Raw genomic sequence first — 22,607 nt, forward strand, 5'->3', positions numbered from 1 at the left:
TCAGCAGGTTCCGTGGTGAAACTGTGTGGACTTCAAATAAGAACATGGCTGAAGGAGACAAATGTAACTGGGTGGATCAAGTAATGCTGCTAGATCACTAGAAGAAAGACTTAAAATGTGTCAGTTTTGGATTTCTCTGGGCGCGCTCCGTCCCTCCCACGTTCAGCACTTCTCCTTTCAGCAGAGGCGCGCTGCGCTTTTACGCATGACTGTGGAGTCAGTGTGTCGGAGAGCGGAGTGCCATGCAGACCTCCAGTGTGTGAGCGTCCTCTTAGAGCTGTTACAACATGATCCTGCTGCTCTGTCTGCTTTCTGTTCTCTGGGGAGAACAGGGTCGCTGCCTGCAGCACCATGGAGGCTTCATTTTTGGTGAAGACATCCGTCAGTTCGCGGTGGCCACCAGCGGGGTTTACGTCGCCACAGACACGAAGCTGTACCAGATGAGCCACGACCTGACTCTGGTCAGCAGTCTGACCCAGAGAGGAATCTTGAAGGGCGCGGACGACCCGGGGGATGAGCGGTTTTACCGGGTTTCTGAGGCGACCCGTTGGAACGCAACTTTCAGCGTCAACATGTTGCTGCCATTCGTGAAGAACAACTCTGTGTTCAGCTGTGGGATGACCGACAACCAGTGCGGCTACTGCGAGGTTCTGGACCTGCACAACATCTCCAAGCTGCTGTACCGGGAACACATCCAGGTGGGACCTCTGAGGAATAGCAGCGGCTCCGTCGGCTTTCTGGTGGATGTGAAGAAGAATCCAACTCAGAGCGAAACTTACATTCTGACTGCGATCCAGCAACGCAAAGACGGACCCGAGAGGGGCAGGTGTATCTCCAGTTCCCAAACTATCAACCTTCAAGATGCAGATCACAATCAGAACGGAGGGATATTTTCTTGGACAGACAGCTCAGCACAAGTCACACCTGTGATCAGAAGTACAGGCGACGTGGAGTTTGTGGACGGATTTCAGATCAGCTCAGTCATATTTCTGCTCTCCAACGTGCGGTCAGAAGCTAACAGCAACAGAGTCCGTCTCCTTTGGTTTGATGGCATAAAGAGAAAGACCGAGACTCTGAAGTCAGTGAAGGGTGTCATTCTGAGTGTGTCTGATGGTGAAGGCAGCAGGCTGCTTGCCTCCTCCGTCATCCCGGGGCAGCAGCCGGTGCTGTGGAGCGGAGTGTTCAGTGCGGACGGAGGAGAAATCAACACCGAGCTGGTGGTGTTTGACATCAGCCCTGATATGAGCGGACAGACCGATAAAGATCCAGACTTCTACACCTCTAAAGACAAGCCAGAAGTGACGGTGACGGTGGGTCCATGTAGGACAGGCTGAAGTTCACAAAGATGTCACAGCAGCTCTGCTACTAATTATAATGTTCTGTATTTTTCTATTGATAGCTGCAGAGAGCTTTAAATGGACAAGCAGGGTACAGCAAGATGGAACATTAATACAGAATTTAAACACAAAAAAAATAAATAAATACAAGTCATTGAAAATACTGTCTTTGCTGCTGGGGACAGTGTAAATGTAATGAGGTTTTGCTGAATGATGCTTTGCTTATTTAGAGCAGAAGTTGGGTTTATGATGTTTTATCTTTTAAAAGTAAGTCAGATCATAAATCTTTTGTAGAGACGGTGTTAAGATATTTCAAATGTCAGTTATACTCCCAAATAACCTAAATTAATTAGCAGTATATTAGTTGTCTGATGAAACACCGTGTACTATGTTAAACATTGCTAAGTTTTATTTCATTGTCTTAGGCAATGTGAATTTATAAAATGAAGTTGGTCATGCAGTATTTACATAAGCTGTCAGAAAACTTGCAGGATCTACTATAACTTCAAGCGGTGAAGTCTAAACAACACAAACAAAAACAACAATGATTGTGATATGCAACAACACAAATTTCCTTCTATGTATTTTTTTAATAGACACTATTTAATGCGTACGCTTATGTTTTGCTTGTTGCACCTCCTATAAAATCACAACTAAAACAAATGAACGTGACTCATTTTAAATACCCTTGACTTGGTAACAGCAGTTAATTGAGCTATGAGTAGTAATAGACTACATTTGTGTGGAGTTCTTTTTTTTAGCTTGATTTTTCAGGTATCTATAAATCCTACATGTGATGATCAGTGTGTTTCTGCTTCTCAGCCAAAGACTCTGAAACCGGAAGTGGTGCTCTTCAGGCAGAACTACATGACCTCTGTCCTGGCAGTGAGGCAGAAAGCCTGGATGGTTTTCTTTATTGGGACAGCAGATGGACAGCTCATCAAGGTGAGTGTAAAAAGTAAAATGTGCTTAGAATTGCTGTTTTCTATTTTGTGCTCTAAATAAAGTATTGTCTATGTCAAAGTCAGTAGTCAGTCAACAGTGTCATACTATAGTAGTTTTGTGTCCTGAACATGAATTTATTTACTGAAAATCCTCTAAAAATGTTCTATTAATCTACCATGTAGCTTAATTTTATTGACATCATAGCTTTATTTTATTCAACTGATTTTGGGTTAATGCTGAGGGCAGTGGCAGGTTGACATTTGTCTTTGGAAATCTTCACATAATCTTCTATTAGCATCTGTAAAATAATATCTCACTTTATTCTGCTTTCTTCATTTCTTCTGTCACTCCTCCATCACATCATCCCTTCACCTGTTGTTATTTCCATCTCCTCGATTAAAAACACTTAATACTCTGCACAGACTCTTTATACATGCTCACTCACATGATTAAGGAATTGATCAGAAGTCCGGGAACACTCCACAGTAACTCTGTGCTAGACACAACGGGCTCTTTCATTCTGAGTTTACTTTCAATTGTTCATAAAAGCCCTAAGTGTATTTCATGCAGTTATAGAGCAGCCACACACAGAAGAAGGCTTTTCTATTGATTCACTGACAAATGCAGCCTGTAGTAGATGACAGTCTAATGAGAAAAAATATTGCAAGATGGGCCAACCACGTGCTGACTTTTCTTGCTAAAGATGATGGTAAGATGCTGCAGCTGTGGCTACAGTGACTGATTGACCCACACACACATTTGGAGCATTTCAATTGGTGATAAAATGAGACATGTTTTAAAGCTGATGTGGTGCCAGGGATTCTGTCACAGTGAAATGTAGAATTAAATCAGAAAATGGACAGCTTAGAGTTTGCCACGAGCATGATCTATGAAATGCTGCTTTTTGTCACCTAGTTGTTATATCACATGCCTGTTTTCATGAGATCACATCTGATGTAAATCATCACATGGTGGAAGAGTTTGAGTTCACTGTCAGAGTAGTTTACAGAGTTGATAAGTGAAGCAGGTTGAAGTGTTTTAAACCAAGTTGTAAGCATGATAGGCAACTAAAAGCAGAAGCTCAATGCAGACACTCAGAGTAGTGCGTGTCAAGTAACACCTGCATTTTAGCTTCCATGCTGGCAGACTGAGAAAGTGAGCTTCGGGTGACAGGTGAGTGGTCAGGTGATTCCCAGAGGAGGAAACTCAGGCAGAAAAGTAAAGTATGGCAGAAAAACTCCACAATCTGGTGAGTTTTAAGTTCAAGAGGGACACAGTGCAGGGCATCACCATGGCATTTCTGCTTCTCCATTTACACTGAGCAGCACAAACATAGTTGCATCATATCCTGCATATTGGTAAATGGTAAAGTGAGGCAACACAGTGGAAGTGACAAAAACCATGTTACGTTTTTGACACAGTGTTTTTTCCTATGCTGGTGTGAGCTTAAAGTGGTGTCTGAGGACAAAATAGCATCTTCATTAGAAGTGGAAGGCATGAATGGACCAATCTTTTCTCAGCAGTCTTAATGGTTGCAGTCATTAGCTAGTGGCCAAACCTAAGAAATATAGCTTTACTACTATTTTTTTTTTACCACAGTCAGTGATTACAGCAACGTTTTTTTTACGCTAATATTGTATAAGCTGTAGTGCTGCTGTTAAAACTCACATGAAATGTGTATTATTCCAATATGCATCAAATTCACTGTTTACTAAACAGCAATGCCAGGTGTTTCAGAATGTTTTTCAGCCACTGAATAATATTGTTTAACAAATTCTCAATTTTAAATCAAAATTTCAATTTTAGGAGATGCTATTAAATGCGTCGAACTCAGGGTTTAATCAGGACTTTTTCTGAAGTGGTTTTACAAATTCGTGCTGTTCTCCTTGTGTCACAGTCCTACTTTTAATGGTATCTCCTGTGGTAATGCTTTATCACATGGTTTAAATCTATTACATAGTCAGTGTTGAACTGAAGTAGAACCTAAAACAGTTTTATCACAAATCAAATCGCATTGTGCATGCATAAATGCATGTGGTCACTGAAAGCCAAGGGCAGTTCAGGGAAAGTTAGAAGAGACAACGCATGATTATTTTTGGGTTTATCATGGGATTTGGTGACAATCAACATTTAGAAACCTTTTCAGCAATATTATGAAGCCTAACATAAAGTCAATGAAAGTGTCTTAGTTACCCAGTTAGTGGAGCCAAGTTCAACATATCCTGGTCAGCCTGAGATTCCAGCTTGGTCATACTATAGTCTGCTGACTGTCAATCAAACATAAGTACTTTTTAAAAATGTAATTACACAGAATTCACAATTTTCAATTCAACCTTTAGTGTTTAATACCAGGGTAGCACAGTCTCTCAGAAAGTTAACAAAGCTCCATTGTTGTTGTCAGCTTGCTGTGGACAGGAACTTTCACACCGCCTGTCCCACGTTGCTCTACAGCGTGGATGACGACCGGAAAGTGTTTCCTAGAATACTTCTGGATCCAGTGGATCAGAAACACGTGTATGTGCCATTTAGAAACCAGGTATTTCTACTCATATTGCTGACTTTATATTCTCTCAGTGTCACTGGTACGTACTGCATTTGAAAGTGTTTCTGAATGTTCTGCTGTAGATGCAGCGTGTAGCTGTGGCAAAGTGCAGCACGTACAAGAACATTCATGAGTGTTGGTCTGCTCAGGATCCACACTGTGTCTGGTGTGCCTCGAACACAAGGTTGGTCAAACAACGTCTGCATCTTGAAAGAATTCTAAACTTGATGTTAACGTGTTTTCCTTTTCCCAGTTGCACCTTCGAAGACGACTGCAAAGATTCAGACTGGTTGTCCATTCCTGATGATTCCCAGCAGAAAATGGTTTCCCACAAAGTAGTGAAGGACTCCAGTGGACAGGTGCAGCTCACACACACACACACACACACACACTTAAGACGGGAATCACTTCTAACTATCAGGTATTTATCAGTTGTGTCACTTTCTTTCTCAGATCGCACTAACAGTCCAGACACACCTGACTGTGGGTCAGAACCCGTCCAACTTCGCCTGTCAGTTCTCTGCGACTTCCAGTGAGCTTTGTAGTCGGAATAACCCTCCTCCTCCACAGTTCCCACAATGCATCTGCATCCTCTCTAATGGCACGTTTCCTGCTGACGGTCAGTGACGTGATAATTAATCCTTGCATTAATATGCTTCACAATTAAGGACCTTAAACTGTCCCAAGAATCTTTTAAACACAATATTGCTGTAAGCTATGGTTATCAGATTTGTGTCAATATTATCAAACACGAATGTTTGAGGGCAAATGAAACCAATTATTTGTGTTTTGTGTAAACTGTTTGTCTTATACTTTGTTTATGTGTTATAGAGTTCCCCCTGCTTCTTTCTCACTGATCAGACTTTTACCTTCAGTGTTGACTTTGTGGTTACAGTGTCCATAGGATCCAGCATTTCAACACTTTCCATTCCTTGTCTGTGTAAGCAGGTTAGGATAAATTTGACATTCAGGCTTTTGCAAATCAGGCGCATCTAGCTGCAATTCAATGCTTCTGGAAACTCTGGAAAAACTTTGAAACTCACCTTTTTCTAAAGCAAAGATATATCCAGCAACTGCATGTCCTATTTCTCACCTCAAGGGTTTTCAGAAACAAGTTTTGGTGAAGTGGTTTTGTAATTTTGTAAATTTTAGAGCTGCCAAAAATAAGCTGCCATGTTGGTCCAGTGGAAAATCCAGAGCCAGGGTTTCAGACTACAGTCGAAATAGTTTTCAGTGGGGTTTTCTTGAGTGTGTCATTAAAATTTTCACATGGTCACATTTGTGTGAGTATAAGATGATTATCAGGCTAATTTGGAGACATTCCAGCCCAGACAGGCAGCTATCATGTTGTCTGTTGTTGTTGAAAATATTGCTTGTTCTTCTACATTGACTCAGTTAGGCTCTCCCAGCCTGATGTGTGAAACTATCCATTTTGCTGCCACTGTGTGATTAAATGATCTATAGTAGATTATTTTAAAAATCAAATCTAGACACATCTGTTGATCAGAATGCAGATACAGACAGAGAAATCTCAGCTAAGTCAGTTAAACAGGAAAAAATAGCCCAATACGTTCAATCACGATGGCTAACGTAGTGCTAGGGCAGAAAAGTGAAACTAATATAAACAGTGATCACACAATCATGACTTCCTATATGTAAACATGATTGACTACAGTACTGAAGTTTAAAATGCAGTCTGCTCATATCAAGTTCTGCTCAAAGAAAACAGCTCATGTAGACAGTCACTTCAAGTCGGCCTAATCTGACAGTAAAATACGTTATTTCATTCTTTTCCAACAAATTTTTGGTCTCACAGCTGTCTGAGTGAAGTGCAGCTGCCTGGCTTCTTTGTCCTTAGCCTGCAACTGTTGTGTCTCGTCCCCCCTGTGGACTGTAACATCACACTGATAGCTCTTTCATTTGTGGTGAATGACTTTCTGTTTGCACTTCTGACACCAAGACATGTGGGTGGCTTGTTAGGCGTGTTTGGTTAATGAATTTTTGAGTGACAGCTCAGCGCACCAGACCTTGTTGCAGCGATTGTTGCTAACTTAGTGATTTTGTTGCTTGATTCAGCAACTTTTCTGACCCCTTTAGCGACTTGTTTTCCAGTGGGCACCTAGCAACAAATCCAGCAACATACTGGACAGGACTGAGCTACTTTCCATAGAAGAGCGTTACCTGTCCTCGCAAGCTCGAGGTTTTGCATTACGGCCATATGCAAACCCCTCTTTGTTTCTACTCTGCTCAGAGAAGAGCAGCACATTCTGCTGATGTGCAGCAGCTGATATAGACCTGGGTGAGGGTCTGAGACAGAAAAGACATCCTCTTGCTTTGAACTTTGTCTTTGAGTCAGAAGTTTAAATGGAATATATCTGTGATCACAGCATAGCTGCTGTCTTCAACTTATGTGTATGGTAATTTTGCAATGTTACGTTTACAAAATCTGTATTATAGGAGTGCAGAGCTTGGAAAGGTGCTGGTTAACATGTAGACTTGGTCTGCATTTCAGTCACTATATTTCATACTTGCTCTGTTGTCTGACAACAGAAACATACGTAAATGAGAACAGATTTATTGTGAATTCTCCATTATTAAGATACAATATATGTGAGCACAGAGAGGAGGAAAGAAGCAAACAGATGTAAAAGGCTGATAGCAGCATAATGGCAATACTGAGCAGTCACATGAAAACTTTAATAGAAACACCCCCCTTAGAAAACCTGCCCATGTGAGAGGTTTGTATCAGAACCGCACACAAAAAGTCTGCAAAAACTGCAAAATAGCCAGTGAAGGTAAAAATCTGATTATTGAGACAGTAGCAGAAGAAACTGTAATCATAATATATCATGATGTCAAAAAGTGAAATGCCAATAGTTTACATGGTTACAGAAATAATTTGCTTGCAAGATGTAGGTTTTACTTTTAGACAAATTTTCCCTGCTTGAGTGAGCTTTCTTTTCTTTTGACTACACTGACACATGTAATTCCATGTAGTTCAGGCTCATTAGGATCTGACTGTAATGAAATATTGTCCACAAGTTGACTAATCTGTGTTATCTGTCAGTATTTGACATTGAAGCATGTGTTTCCAAAATGACCAAAGGACCCTGACGTTCTTCATTTATTGCTCCTTACAGGCCTGAGTGTCACAGTAAAGATTAGACTTGGGATGACGCGACTGTCAGAACAACTAAAAGTAACCAACTGCTCTGGCATCAGTGGACCACCAAGTTCTGTTCTGTAAGTCCATTAATAACCCTGACACTGATATATCACCTGAAAGGATACCTTACTGTGTGGTGGTGTCTTTGTTGTCTGTTGTATTTGAAGACATTAATATCTATGTGAGAGGTTTCATTATGGTCCTGATCACCACCAGTAAGTGCCTGTTGTCTCCTCAGGTGTCAGCAGTGTATCAAGGCTGGATGTGGATGGAGCAAAAGTGGCTGTTCCTGGGCTAATGAAGGAGTGGGAAATGTAATAATGCGTGTTTTATATGTCTATTAAATGCAGACTTTTGTACTCTTCATACATGTTGTGCATGTGCAGCATCAAGCTAACTAGCAAATGAATTCAGAGACATTTGACTATTGTGAAAGATGTTCTAAAATTCAGATATTATCTGCTAAAAACTACTGTTTTGTGTTCAATAAAATGCAAGTCGTACACGTGTTAGCAAAAAGTTATGCAATATCAGGCAATTTGCTGCAGAGAGAATTGGAAGACTATTTTATAATTTTCTTCACAAGTTATTCCGTGCTCAAACATGTATTGTTCAGGGTAAGATTTGCTTTGTTTAGATTTATTGTAAAATTATTTTTTTAATCTTATGCTTAGAATTGACTTATTTGCTCAGCCTTCCCTTGGGGATCTTGGACAGGGTTTTATCTAGCTTAGAAATAAAGGACAACAGCTTCTAACAAAATTTACCATAAAAAATTGCTTCCAGCAACACCAAGACTTTACTTGATGAGTATATTTCACTATCCTACTTGTTGTTATCTCCCGGATCAACTCTAATAGTACCTTTACGGTTACTATATGTGTGTCTGCTGAATTTATTCCTCCTGTTTCCTCCTGCAGGACAGCATTTGCCGAAAGATGGAATCTGGGAGGAACTTTTCTGTGAGCCTGAATCCCACCTTATTCACATTCACTAGAGGTTATAACACCAGCAGACGGTATTATTGCATTAAAGCTGATTATTTCTGTGTGTTTTTCTATCAGAGGCCAGAGATCTCCTCCATCACTCCCAGCGTTGTGTCGTTCTATGGCAGAAACCATGCCATGCTGTCAGGCCGTAACCTCAGAGAAGTGACCAGAGTGAGGATCCAAGGGGATCTGGACTGTTCTCCACAAGAGTGAGGCACTTTACAGACAACCAATACAACTGTATCTGCATAAACTATAAAACCCCTTTCAGATGTGCACTCCTTTCCACTGATGTGGCGGCCTCTGAATATTCTGGTATCATGTCTAAATAGACTTCTGCTCACTTCCATGTAAAAGTGGTGACAGTGGTAGTAATTGGTGGGACCTTGTACAGAGCACTTTCAACTCAAGTCTAAATAGCATGTTGCCACATTAACAGACTGAGAAATACAAGCAACGTACTTGAGAGTTGCATGAAGCGATTTAGAGAACGTGTTTCCATATTTCAGGACCAAAATTTGTCCGAAAACATCACAGAGGGCCAAAGACAGCGATAGTGTGCTGTACTCACAAAACACCTTTCACATTTACATTTTCACGTTTTTAACCTTGCAATTACACATCTATTAAAACTGAAATGAATAAAGAATAAATTGTACTAAGCTAACCAGATCATAATAATTAGACTAATAACTAATAATGAAGGAATTCCAGGTTCTGACAAAATGTAAACAGGAGCTGAAGTTTAGTTTGTTGCTTCCGGTTGTTTGTGAGAGTCTTTCCTCTGCATTTATTAAATACCCACAGCATCAGACAACAGCAGGAGCTATATGAGCATCTATTTTTTATTTATTTTTTAGTATTTATTTAACCAGGTTAATCCCGTTGAGATCAGAGATCTCCTTTACAAGGAAGACTTGACTAAGAGGGCAACAGAATCACATTAGAAAAACAGTAAAGAAGAGATAAAATTAACAACATCTATGCACGTGGAGAAACAGAAATAAATTCATTTATTATTTTAATTATGTATTGTCCCTGACATGGAGACAGGATAAAGCAGCGTCTAACAGCAAATCACACTTCACTTTCCCTCACTTCAGAGCGGTGAGCTGTCACACAGAGTCACAGAATCCAAACTGCAGTTCAATTATTTGTTGCATAGTGGATTTAAATTTAGTCTTTTGTTTATTTGATCATTATTATGCATTATGTCACTTGATATACTGGCCAGTTTTAACAAGCATGACAAATATCTTCTTCAGTGCAGCTGGTTTGTTTGACTAAAGCTGTGAGAAACATTAACATAAAAATAGAATGACTTATTGATGAAGCCTGCAGTGGTACAATCTTGTGTCTCACAAAGACTTCAATGAGAAATTAAAGTTTTATTGTTGTTTTTTTTAATAAATATTGTGCAGTTTACAAGTATTGACAGTCCTCGCAATACTTGTGTCAATACTTCAGAATGTGTGCCATTTTTTTCTACATCCCAGAGCAGGTTTTAATGTTAAATAAAGTTCAGATTTTGTCTTAGTACTTCAACTAAATTGAAGCTTGTTCTGTGTTGCACACATGCTACCACATCTGGACTAAAATGTAGGTGTTAGAGGATAGTTAGTCCATAGTCTGAATCATTAATTTTCAGTGAAGCAGCGGCTGATTTCTCTGCGGCCTCGTTTTTAGTTTCAGGAAGTCCTAAAATGTTCAGTGTGTGGTATTTCCCTTTATAGTAAAAATGGCACGTCTTTTTGTTTCTCAGAATTGTAAATTTAAAAGTTAAGCTAAGGTTCTTCTGCTTTTGGATTTGAGAAATTTAAAGTTAAATACATTTTGAATGATTGGACTAAATAGACTTGCTTTTGAGTTATTGACCATGATCCCAGCTCTTCTGACATGAATGCTTTGCTGTTTTGCTTAAAGCCTTTTTGTTTGATCTCTTCTGCTGTTTAGAACTGTTGTAGTTGGAGTCAGCTTTTAGATGTGTAAACTCTTTCTTAACACAATGAAATATTGTGTTGAGAAAGAGTTTATGGTTTATTTGTTTGGTTTATTTATGTTTTTTTAGATTCTCTGCATATTATTGCTGATATGATGTTGAAGAGTCTTGATCTCAGAGTTTCTGTGTGTGTCATCCTGTGTTCTCTGCTCAGATCTCCTGTATGGAACAACACCGGCATGAATCTGACTTTCCACATTCCCAGTACAGACAGTAAAGGTGTGGTCAAAGTCTGTGTTGTCCTCCCAGATGGTAGTTGCCATGGCAACACTACAATCACTTACCGGTCATCACCAGCCTGCACCAATATTGCACCAAACAGCAGCTGGATCAGGTATGTTTGGATTTGGTGATATCATATATTTTGTGCTTTAGTACCAAAATACTGAGTGGAAGAACTTTAAAATATTAAAACTAAGCTCAGTTTAAGCTGCAACAATCTGAAATGACACATCTAGCACACTGCCATCAATTAATTATCACCATATCAATATCAAACCATAGTGTCATTTATTACTCAGATTGTACCAACTCTCTGTACAACTTGTATGACAGTTTATAACTGATTTGACAATTTAATACTTTGACATTACAGATGGCTGGTGCAGCATGTCCAAAGTTGACAACTACTAAAAAAGCGGAGGGAAAACTTCAGACTATCTTTGGATGAACCAGCAGTGTTTTGTCACTGACTTCAGTAGAATTCACTGATACCTATTCTAGAAAACAATGTCGGTAACGGATGAACATTTACAGGTTGAGGGTCATCTGGTGGTGAATAAGAACCACTTCCTGAAAGCAGTTTCTTTCAACATAAGACCACTTCCCTTTTTAGCTGCAGCAACTAAAAGGACCATTTTGCACCCCCTGTTTTTGCATCTCAGAATCAACAGTTTTAAAAGACATGACACTTCAGTTTAACGTTTTACTGTAATTCATGTGCTTAAGGTACAACAGTTATCACGTAGGCATCAGCTTATCACTGCTCAGCTACCTGCAAGTTCTAAGCAGAGTGATATTGTTGGTTTCACACTTTGTCAGAACATTTGTTGAACATATTTGTGATCCTATCAGGGAGTCATCATAAGTAAATTCTTTCAAATCAAATCTGTATTAAATTTCATTTTCTTTGTTTGACTGCTGCTTCCTGCCTTACAGTGGAAAGAGGAAGATCACACTCATGGGGTCCCACCTGGAGTTTGTGGAAGAGGTCGTCCACAGCCACGCCCTACAGGAAGTCAGACTTCCCACGAACAGCAGCTATCAGGTGAATCTGTAGTCACACTCAGTGTCCCACTGAATTGTTATCTCACATTAATTATGTCATGTTACATCACACCATGCTGCAAAACACTACATTGTCACTGTATATAGATACCCTTTTAAACTGTATTTTAGACATCAAGTCATGGATGGCAGTGAACTTCCTACAGCTCAACCAGGAAAAAACTGAGGTTTTAGTTATAGGTCCTGAAAGCCAGAGAGAGAAACTTTTATCAAAACTACAAGGTTTTAAACCGACACAATCTGTAAAAAATCTGGGCGTGATTTTTGACTCTCAGCTGAATTTTATCCCACATTTCAAAAATATAACAAAAATAGGTTTTTACCATCTTAAGAGCATAGCCAGAGTCCACCTGTTTCTCTCTCTAATGCATGCTTTTATCTCCTGTCGTTTAGATTATTATAATGCCCTACTCTTTGGTCTGCCCAAAAAGAGTATATTAAATCTCCAATTATTGCAAAACTCAGCCGTATGCATGCTGATGAGGACCAGAGGGCGGGCCCACATTATACCTGTTTTAAAATCGCTGCATTAGCTCCCTGTCCGCTTCAGGATTGATTTTAAGGTTCTTTTACTAGTATTTAAATGTCTTAACAGCCTTGCACCCTCTTATCTATCTGATCTGCTTTTACTGTATCGACCCTCGCAGATCCTAAGGTCCTCCGGCAGTTCCCTTTTATTCATACCAAATGCCAAAACTGAAACTCACGGCAAGGCGGCATTTAACCGCTATGGCCCCCCACCTGTGGAGCAGCCTGCTGGAGAACCTCAGGACTGCAGAGACTGTCAATATTTTTAAAAGAAAGTTAAAGATGCACCTTTTTAATCAGGCTTTTTACTGACCTTTTAAATTCTTCTTACGTTCTTATCATTCTTTATTTAATATCTTGTGTATTTTTTACTCCTTTAACAGTTCACTTCAGTTTACTTACCTTACATCAGGCCTTTTACTCTATCTTATACTTTAAATTTTTAGTATTTAACTCCAGTGTTTCCTCAGGGGGGTCCTCCACACTGGGGGCTGTATCTGGTCTCCTGCTGTCCGTGGATCCCTCCGGCCCTGGCACACCTCAGTATAGGGGTTCCCCTGTCTGTCGGGGTCGGGGGGGGTCCGGGTGCCGGCACCCCTAGCGCTCATGGACTGCGACTCCTCCCAGTGTGGACGGCCCCACCAATGGTGGCGTTTTCCACAATCCTCACTGCCATGCCATGTCTCCCTACTATCAGTAGTGCACAGCGGTGGATTTGTAGTAGGATCACAATCATGTGATCATCAGCAGGCAGCTGACGTAGTGTTCGCTTGTTGTCATGGTTACAGTGACGCCGTGCTGCTATCTCGCAATGATACAGAAATTCTTAACAAATCCATGGATCCAGGCTATAAGCCACATCACTGCCAAAATCTAATCACTTGGTCCTTGTGTCATTTTTGACCTTCCTTGAAAATTTCATCAAAATCTGTTAGTCTGTTTTTGAGTAATGTTGCGCACAGACAGGTTCACAGATTAACAGAAGGACAAACGTACGCCAATCATCACATAACTCCGCTGCGTTCCTTGGTGGAATAATTATATAATAAACAAAAAAGTGTGAAATAAGTCAAAACATGATATTGGATATCAATATTGGATATTGGTATTGGGCTGCACAGTGGCGTGGTGGTTAGCACTTTTGCCTTGCAGCTAGAAGATCCCCAGTTCATGTCTCGGCCTCTATATGTAGCTCTGTGACAGACTGGTGACCTGTCCAGGGTGTCCCCTGCCTTCACCCCAAGTCAGCTGGGACAGACTCCAACCCCCACCACCTGAATAAGGATTAAGCGGTGTATAGATAATGGATGGATGATTGATATTTTCAATTCTTCATAATAGCCACCCTTTGCTTTGATTACTGCTTTGCACAATCTTGATATTCTCTGGATGAGCTTCATGAGGTAGTCACCTGAAATGGTTTTCCAACAGTCTTGAAGGAGTTCCCAGAGATGCTGAGCACTTGTTGGTCCTTTTTCCTTCACTCTGCATCCATCTCATAATAAACCATCTGGATTGGGTTTAGGTCAGGTGACTGTGGAGGCCAGGTCATCTGATGCAGCACTCCATCACTCTCCTTCTTGGTCAAATAGCCCTTACACAGCCTGGAGGTGTGTTTGGGATCATTGTCCTGTTGAAAAATAAATGATGGTCCAACTAAAGGAAAATCGTATGGGATGGCATGTCGCTGGTGGCCATGCTGGTTCAGTGTGCCTTCAATTTGGAATAAATCCCCAACATACCTCTCTACCTCTTCTGTCCCTCTCAACCCACCGGCCAGCATGCAGATGGGTCCCTCCACATAAAGAGCCGGGTTCTGCTCAAGGTTTCTTCCCTGTTAAAAGGGTGTTTTTCTTGCAACTGTCACCTTGGGGCTGCTCTGGGGGTTCAGACATATGGGTTCTGTAAAGCGTCTTGAGACAATTTGACCTGTAGTTGGTGCTATATAAATAAAATTGAATTTAACTGAATTGATTTGAATTTAACTGAACAGTGTCACCAGCAAAGCACCCCCACACCATCACACCTCCTCCTCCATGCTTCACGGTGGGAACCATACATCTAGAGACCATCAGTTCACCTTTTCTGGTCTCACAAAGACACGGCAGGTGGAACCAAAGAGCTCAGATTTGGACTCATCAGACCAAAGCACACATTTCCACTGGTCTAATGTCCATTCCTGATGTTTCTTGACCCAAACTAATCTCTTCTGCTTGTTGCTTTTCCTTAGTAGTGGTTTCTTAGCAGCTGTTTGACCATAAAGGCCTGATTGGTCAGTCTCCTCTGAACAGTTGATGTAGACATGTGTCTGCTACTAGAACTCTGTGTGGCATTTATCTGGGCTCTAATCTGAGCTGCTGTTAACTTGCTATTTCTGAGGCTGGTGACTTGGATGAACTTCTCCTCAGCAGCAGAGGAGACTCTTGGTCTTCCTTTCCTGGGGAGGTCCTCATGTGAGCCAGTTTGGTCATAGAGCTTGATGGTTTTTGTGACTGCACTTGGGGATACATTCAAAGTTTTTGCAATTTTCCAGACTGGCTGACCTTCACTTCTTAAAGTAATGATGGACTGTCGTTGCTCTTTACTTAGCTGATTGGTTCTTGCCATAATATGGATTCTAACAGTTGTCAAATAGGGCTGTCAACTGTGGACCAACCTGACTTCTGCACAACACAACTGATGGTCCCAACCCCATTAAGAAGGCAAGAAATCCCACAAATGAACTTTGACAAGGCACATCTGTGAAGTGAAAACCATTTCAGGTGACTACCTCATGAAGCTCAATGAGAGAATGCCACGAAAATGGTGATTTCTTTGAAGAATCTAAAATATAAAACATGTTTTGACTTATTTCACACTTTTTTGTTTACTACATAATTCCACATGTGTTCATTCATAGTTTTGATGCCTTCAGTGAGAATCTACAATGTAAGTAATCATGAAGACAAAGAAGAAACATTAAATGAGAAGGTGTGTCCAAATTTTTTGACTGATAGTGTATATATATATAACACAAAATGGATTTAAATCATTGCAGAAACTCACCTATGACTCACCTGCAGCTGCAAACAATCCAGGGATTTCCAGAAGCACTGTGTTTTTGAAAGTAGCCAATCAAACCTTGGCCTGCTCCACAAAAATAATCTACTATCCAGACCCTGAGTTTACCAAATTCAAACCCACGAGGACAGGGGATGATGTACAAATCATTATACAGGTAATGAACTTTTTTTAAATTGACACATTCACAAAGAAGTGGCATCGGTTCATAAAAGTCAGCATTTGGTTTGTGTGTTGCTTTCAGAAAAAGGCAGACGAACTGGAGATGACAGAAGAAGAGTTGTCAGTGTGGGGTGTTCAAGATGGCAATAAATACCCCTGCAATGTGAAAATCAAAGACACCAGTGATGGGACGGATTTTTTCACCTGTGAGATAACAGGCACATCCAATGATAAATTTCAACATTTATTGGTAAATCTTACTCATGCTCGGCCATACTACACAGTATAGAGATGATACACAAAATTGTTTGTTAATAGATACAACATAAACATGTAGCACCAGATGAGAGTTATTATTGTCTTTTCCAGATACAATATGGAGACCAAACAGTGACGCTGAAGGCTACGTCTTCATTATTGTACTTTCTGCTGCTTGCTCTTCTGGTTATACCCTGCATTATTGTTGGTAAGTATACAAAGTCACTTTGAGCGAATCCATTTTAGTGCACTACCAGTCTAAAATCACACACATGTCAAACCTTTAACAGACCATTTCACATTTTATGTGCAAAATTTATCTTTCAGTGGTGGTGATCATCTACCGAAGCCAACGGAGGAAACTCACTGCAAAGATGAACAAGATTATGAACGACCTGGAGCTCGACATCAGGAACGACATCAGACAGGGTCAGTCCTAAATTCTCACAGTGTATCATTCTGTAGGAGAACAGTAACATAAAAGCCTAATAGTAAGCATGAGTTCCCCATAGATCTCACTGTCATTTCAGGACAACAGTGGCTGTGGATAACCTAGATGTAAAAGATGAGTCTTTCCTCAAATGTTAATGCTCACAAGAATTATTGGTAATAATTGTCAGCTGCAGAAAGTTTTAGCTGACATGGGAGTGATGGTGAACTGTTCTACTGTTGTGTAATACGGAAGAGCAAGCAAGATCTACATGAAGAGTCATCAGAAGCAGAAATATTTCATATATTAGTTTGATCACGGTAGCACAATAAAAAAAATTAGCAATACAAAAATGTATCAGTTATTTTAAAAAGCCATCTGGGTCTGTGTAACCCTTTGCAGTTCTTTGATCAGTTTGCACCATTAACATTAATCAAATGAAAAATTGTTTTGTATCTTTCTTTATCATTGTTTTTTGTTTACAAATAGATAATTGAATCAGGTTAATTTTTAATTGTTCACATTAGAATCGTTGCTTCAGAATTAGACGTCTGAGTCACTGACTATGTATGAGGCATTTATTGAACACTGGTCCTTTTTCAGTGATTTTAAAGATGCATTGTTCCAAACAAAAAACAGGTGCTATGAACATTTTTGTATTGTTAGTTTCAGTCTTATACACAGATTTCCCACGTTAAATGCCATCTGCTGTGATCTGTTGAACATCACTGTTTCCTCTGCTTAGTTTTCTGCGACATGCTACCACTCTGCAACTAGAAATTGTGGAAACAGAGCGTGATCATATTTGATAAACTCGATAGACTCAACCTTGTCACACGTTGGCACCTGTTTAACTACTTCACCATCTCTACTTTCCCGCACACATGCATTTCCTGTTTCTGATGCGAAATGTCCAGAACTTGTTCCTTTTTTTAGATATTAAAGCTGATTACACAAATAAGAGTTGATGGTTAATAGAAAATGTTGCAAATACATAGTCTCCTCACATAGTTACGTATGTACTAATCTGAATTCGGCCCGTAGAGTGGTCAGATCATGCAGTGAATTGCAGGACAAGTGCATATGTTCAGACATTTTCACTACCTCTTTTTATTTGTGAACTGCAAACTGATGGTTGCTTTTCACCCAATTCTCAATGTGTAATCTGCTTGGTACATGCAGTCTATAGTCCGTAAAAACAGCTTCACTCAAGTGTCCTCCACAGGTTTTGTGGATCTGCAGACAGAGAAAGCTGATCTCATGGAAAATGTTGGGGCGATCCCTTTCCTGGACTACAAACACTTTGCTTCCAGAATCTTTTTTCCAGAGGTAACATGAAGCTGGAAAAAAGCTGATGTTTAGATCTGTAATGCTCATGCTATGCCATCACTGCCAGATTAACTGAGCTCTCTTTTTGGTTTGTAGAATGAATCTTTGATGACCTCGTGTATCAGAGACATTGGTCAGGTAAGGTTTTACCCCAGCTATTGATGATGTTTGTTTGGTCTTGTGACTGTGAGTGATGTATTGTTGTGTCTGACCGCCTGGAATCAGGATGCGGTGAAGGTTCAGCTGGACGAGTGTTGCCAGGATTTGTCCAGCCTGATTCAGGACCAGCTCTTCCTCACCTCCATGGTGCACGCTCTGGAGGAGCAGAAGAGTTTCACCATTAAAGACAAGTCAGTTTGTGATGATGTGACTGTCTCTTACATGCACCATAATACAACAGATATATAATGTGTTGGTGACAGTGCAGCTGGAATTGTGATCATTTTTGTGTTTGCTCCTACTGATCTTCAGCCTGTTTTTATTTTCTATTGTTTTTGTAAACCACTCTGTTATTGTCTGTGCATGACCATCTACCCCTTTCTATTTTAGTTTTCCAGTTTTAGCAGTAATACTTAATTTCACTCATTTATTTAGTAGTAATACTTTACTACTACTTTAGTAGTAATTGTTCTCCTGTCATTTTTTTCTTGCATGTTGTGGTCTTTATTGTTTTGTTTTTTTTTTAATTATTTTTTATTTTTTATGTTATTCCCTTTCACTTTGATTCTTTGGTGCTACTTACCTACCTATCATGTCACTTCTGTTCTCCTTTTCACCCCTATTTTTGTCTGCTAAACGTCTTTATTTTCTTCTTACCATATTTATGCATCCATATGCATAGTATTGTGCTTGTATTTATGCATTATATCCTGTTTTTAAATAGTCTTTCATCTTTCATTTCATCTATTCTGTTCCAGGTGTTCATTGGCATCTCTACTCACTGTAGCACTTCACAGCAACTTGTCATACTTAACAGAGGTGATGGAGGTTCTGCTGAAGGATCTGATGCAGCAGAAGAGTAATGCTCAGCCCAAACTGCTGCTACGACGGACTGAGTCCATTGTGGAGAAGCTGCTGACCAACTGGATGTCCATCTGTCTCTACGGCTTCCTCCGGGTCTGCTGTCAGGCTGATACATGCCAGTTCATCATATTTGTTCACAGCTCATTATTGCTACTTAACTCTGTCACAATGTGGGCACGCATGCTGTGTAGACATTGACTCTCATTCATAAATGTGTGTGACAGCACTAATTTTAGCAGCGTCTGCACAGCCCATGTGATGTTGTTTATAAGTCCCACCTTGTTTATCACAGTCTGGTATAAACCAGAATAAACCCTGAGGAAAAGAAAGTCTCAAGCTAAACTTTCCTGCTCTGATCAACCACTGAAAGATTCTGCACAAAGTTACCACAGTCTCTGTGCCTCTTCTGAGTTCCTGTTTCTGATTTTGTGCAGGAGACTGTTGGCCAGCATCTCTTCCTGATGGTGAGTGCTCTCACTCAGCAGATCGCCAAAGGGCCAGTGGACTGTGTGACAGACAAAGCTCTGTACACACTGAGTGAGGACTGGCTGCTGTGGCAGGCTCAGGACTTCAGCACCCTGGTATACACACACACACACACACACACACACACACACACACACACACACACACACACACACACACACACACACACACACACACACACTTTGCACTCTTGAGCAGATTACTTGAGCCCAAACAAGAGGTCTTTTCGTACATGGAGGTTTACTTACTTCATACATATTGGAATAACTACCACACAATGCGTGGTACATTTATGTGTTGCTCTGTCACTACATAAAGAGTTTAGTCAGTTGTGCTTATACATGTAGAAGCAATCATCACCACTTCCTAATTTGTAGTTCTGTTTTTAGTCAGCTGGTTTGGTAAGTACAAAGCTGTGCTTACCTAACGCTCAGTCACACACACACACACACACACACACACACACACACACACACACACACACATACATACAATCATGAATCACTGGATTTTTTGTGTCAACACTTGTTTTTGTCACATTGAGAACATGAAGAAAAGTGGTTGCAAAAAAGAAATAAACAAACATTTATTATGTACCTGCAATGTCCTGTACCTGGGCAAAAGGTAAATAAATGAATCTAGTCTAAATTCCTTGCTCAATATACAGGGATTGTGTTGAGAATTAAAGTAAATGTGTATGAGATGTATTCTGCCTTTTAATAGTTTCTGTGTAGAACTCAGTTTCATGGAAATTGGTGAATCAAGTGAAAATGAAAACATTAAGGTTGAAAATAAGACTGAAAGGTTTCTTCACAACTGAGAGGGATGAGTCCACTCTGATGACAGGAAATGACTACAGACTTGAGTTGATGAACAGCCAATGACTGTTGGGATAATTAGATGTTGCAATTGTGGAAACACGCCTTTGCATTAAATGCTTGCTCAACTACAGCAGCTGTTTAGCTGATTTCTCTAAGAGATACTAAATTGGACCAAAAACTCTTGTTCTCCAGATTTGGAAGCAAATAGCCAAAGTTTACAACTTTGAAGAAATGCTGGTACTGTGTTGTACCAAGTCTTAAAACAACACATTTGAGTTGAGACAACCTGTTAAAGGAAGCAGCTACCTGCACTTTTGACAAAAACTTGCAATTCAAGGAAGTTTAACCTTTGAACGTTTGTCAGATTAAATATAGCAGTGAACCTGCATACTGTCACATCCTTTTGTAGTCATATATATTTGAAGAAGACATGAACATGTGCTTGGCCTGAACTAAAATGTAATTTTGGTTAATTTAGCCTTTAAATGAAGTGGAAATGTTACTTTACAAAATTCACATGTACTTTCTCTGGACGGGACTGGCTACAATGTTAAAACCACTGAAAACAACAACGCAAGAGGCTCCTACATACTTCTTGTATGAAATGTAAGGGAACTGAAACATTAACTGATAATACATATTTAATCTTACATATTAGGATGTTAGCTGATGCAGCATAGTGACATAGTTTAGTGCAGTCAGACACAGCACACCTTCAGGAAATACTGACCTGTATAAGACATGGACATAAAATTAAAGCTGGATTATTTATAAGGGGCCAGTTATGAGTTGGCATGCACAGAAACCTGAAAATGAAACAGCACTTCATCTTGTTGGCAAATTCTTTGCGATTCTATGAGCATGGCAGTTCAAATGTGGGTTAAAGGTGCTTTCAGTGATATGCCTAAGTTTTCTGTTGGCTTCTTATTGTGAGTGTTAATGTGCTACATTCTCTACCAAAGTTATCACACCTTTCTTTTACTCATGTAACAAATTTCCTGTTTGTGCTGTTCAGTTTAAAGTGAGTGGAGCTCCGTTTAATAAAAGGCAATGTTGCACAAAGCTGAACCATTAGGCAGAAATATCTAATTGTGTTTTTCCTGACAGATATTGTGATCATGATTTGAAACCAATTAATTGTTCATCCCAAAGTCCTACATTTCTGGACTCTAATCAGAATAAAAATGGAACATCACACTACTGAGGCAAATTAGAAGATTTTTTTGGATATTAAGCTGTTAATAGACATTGAACTTCAACTTTAATTGTTGCTCATTAAGTCATAAATATTTTAAGTTAAAAAGAAATACTTAATATTTCAATCCATGTTTTCAGGGGCTTTAATATTTTAAGGATCACAGTAAGTACATAGTAAGTCCTGCCAGTTACTTGTTTTTCCCGTTCATGATCCTGTTTGACAGTAACAGGCTTCAGCTGCATGCATTTTTAATTTGACATCTGCTAATGCACAACCTTACATTTATGAGATGAATGCGTTTATGCCTGCAAATACTGATCATTTTTTAGATTTCAAAACATAAAATACACATTCGCAATATTGTGACACAAACTGCAAATGCAGATCAACAAGATATATCTACTGAATTATCTTCTAATATAACTCCAAACATCTTCTAACCTTACCCCAACCCTTATCTGCTACGTTTCCTTCTCACTGCTGCTACACTGACTCTACCATGAACATTTAATCTAATCTAATAAACCACTATCTCACATCAGTGCTTATTTCCATCCATTAGATAGCGTGTGCATTAGCCACTAAAGTGTAGAAGGAAATCAGATGGAGATTGATGGTACTAGCTTTCATTAACCACACCTCCTTGCAAAGATCCCTGCAGTTGCATCTTCACTGTGAGCAAAGAATGATCTGACAGATGATGCCACTAATACGTGAAAGCATTAAAGCTGCTTTTGTTTCAGTGAGGCTTTTTTTCCCGTTACTGTGTATGTGTGTAATGACAATATTGAGGTTAGCGTTGTGGTTATTTTAGTAGGTTTTGAGGATTGTGAAAGCATGCAGCTGCAGGTGCACGTGCATTCACACGGGCGTTCGTGCATAGAAAGAGTTCATAGTTTGTGTGTTTGTATTTTCTGAGTAGTGAGGAAGCTCATGAATGAAAGACTGATGAAATATGGACGCAAACTCCAAGGTGGTTTCAATTCTAACTGATGTCTTGCATGCACCATTATAGCAGGTAATTAAGAATTGCAGTGGCATATGAAC

General features: G+C 39.8%; 1 protein-coding gene across 1 annotated transcript in view; it reads left to right on the top strand.

Annotated features, from left to right (window-relative positions):
• Window positions 1-204: 204 nt before the first annotated feature.
• plxnc1 (plexin C1) overlaps window positions 205-22,607 on the top strand; it is a 33,045-nt gene continuing 10,642 nt past the window's right edge. Inside the window, exons 1-21 of the mRNA XM_023263371.3 lie at window positions 205-1,310; window positions 2,160-2,282; window positions 4,684-4,818; window positions 4,908-5,008; window positions 5,078-5,183; window positions 5,278-5,443; window positions 7,965-8,067; window positions 8,229-8,304; window positions 8,911-8,952; window positions 9,055-9,188; window positions 11,133-11,312; window positions 12,137-12,245; window positions 15,831-16,010; window positions 16,098-16,265; window positions 16,385-16,481; window positions 16,601-16,702; window positions 17,929-18,032; window positions 18,129-18,170; window positions 18,258-18,382; window positions 18,950-19,148; window positions 19,490-19,636. Of these exons, the coding sequence (XP_023119139.2) occupies window positions 288-1,310; window positions 2,160-2,282; window positions 4,684-4,818; window positions 4,908-5,008; window positions 5,078-5,183; window positions 5,278-5,443; window positions 7,965-8,067; window positions 8,229-8,304; window positions 8,911-8,952; window positions 9,055-9,188; window positions 11,133-11,312; window positions 12,137-12,245; window positions 15,831-16,010; window positions 16,098-16,265; window positions 16,385-16,481; window positions 16,601-16,702; window positions 17,929-18,032; window positions 18,129-18,170; window positions 18,258-18,382; window positions 18,950-19,148; window positions 19,490-19,636 (3,462 nt within the window). The 5' untranslated portion in view covers window positions 205-287. The remainder of the gene's footprint in view (window positions 1,311-2,159; window positions 2,283-4,683; window positions 4,819-4,907; window positions 5,009-5,077; window positions 5,184-5,277; window positions 5,444-7,964; window positions 8,068-8,228; window positions 8,305-8,910; window positions 8,953-9,054; window positions 9,189-11,132; window positions 11,313-12,136; window positions 12,246-15,830; window positions 16,011-16,097; window positions 16,266-16,384; window positions 16,482-16,600; window positions 16,703-17,928; window positions 18,033-18,128; window positions 18,171-18,257; window positions 18,383-18,949; window positions 19,149-19,489; window positions 19,637-22,607) is intronic.

Source organism: Amphiprion ocellaris, chromosome 21, assembly GCF_022539595.1.
Source record: "Amphiprion ocellaris isolate individual 3 ecotype Okinawa chromosome 21, ASM2253959v1, whole genome shotgun sequence".
In the NCBI taxonomy this organism is placed as follows: Eukaryota; Metazoa; Chordata; class Actinopteri; family Pomacentridae; genus Amphiprion; species Amphiprion ocellaris.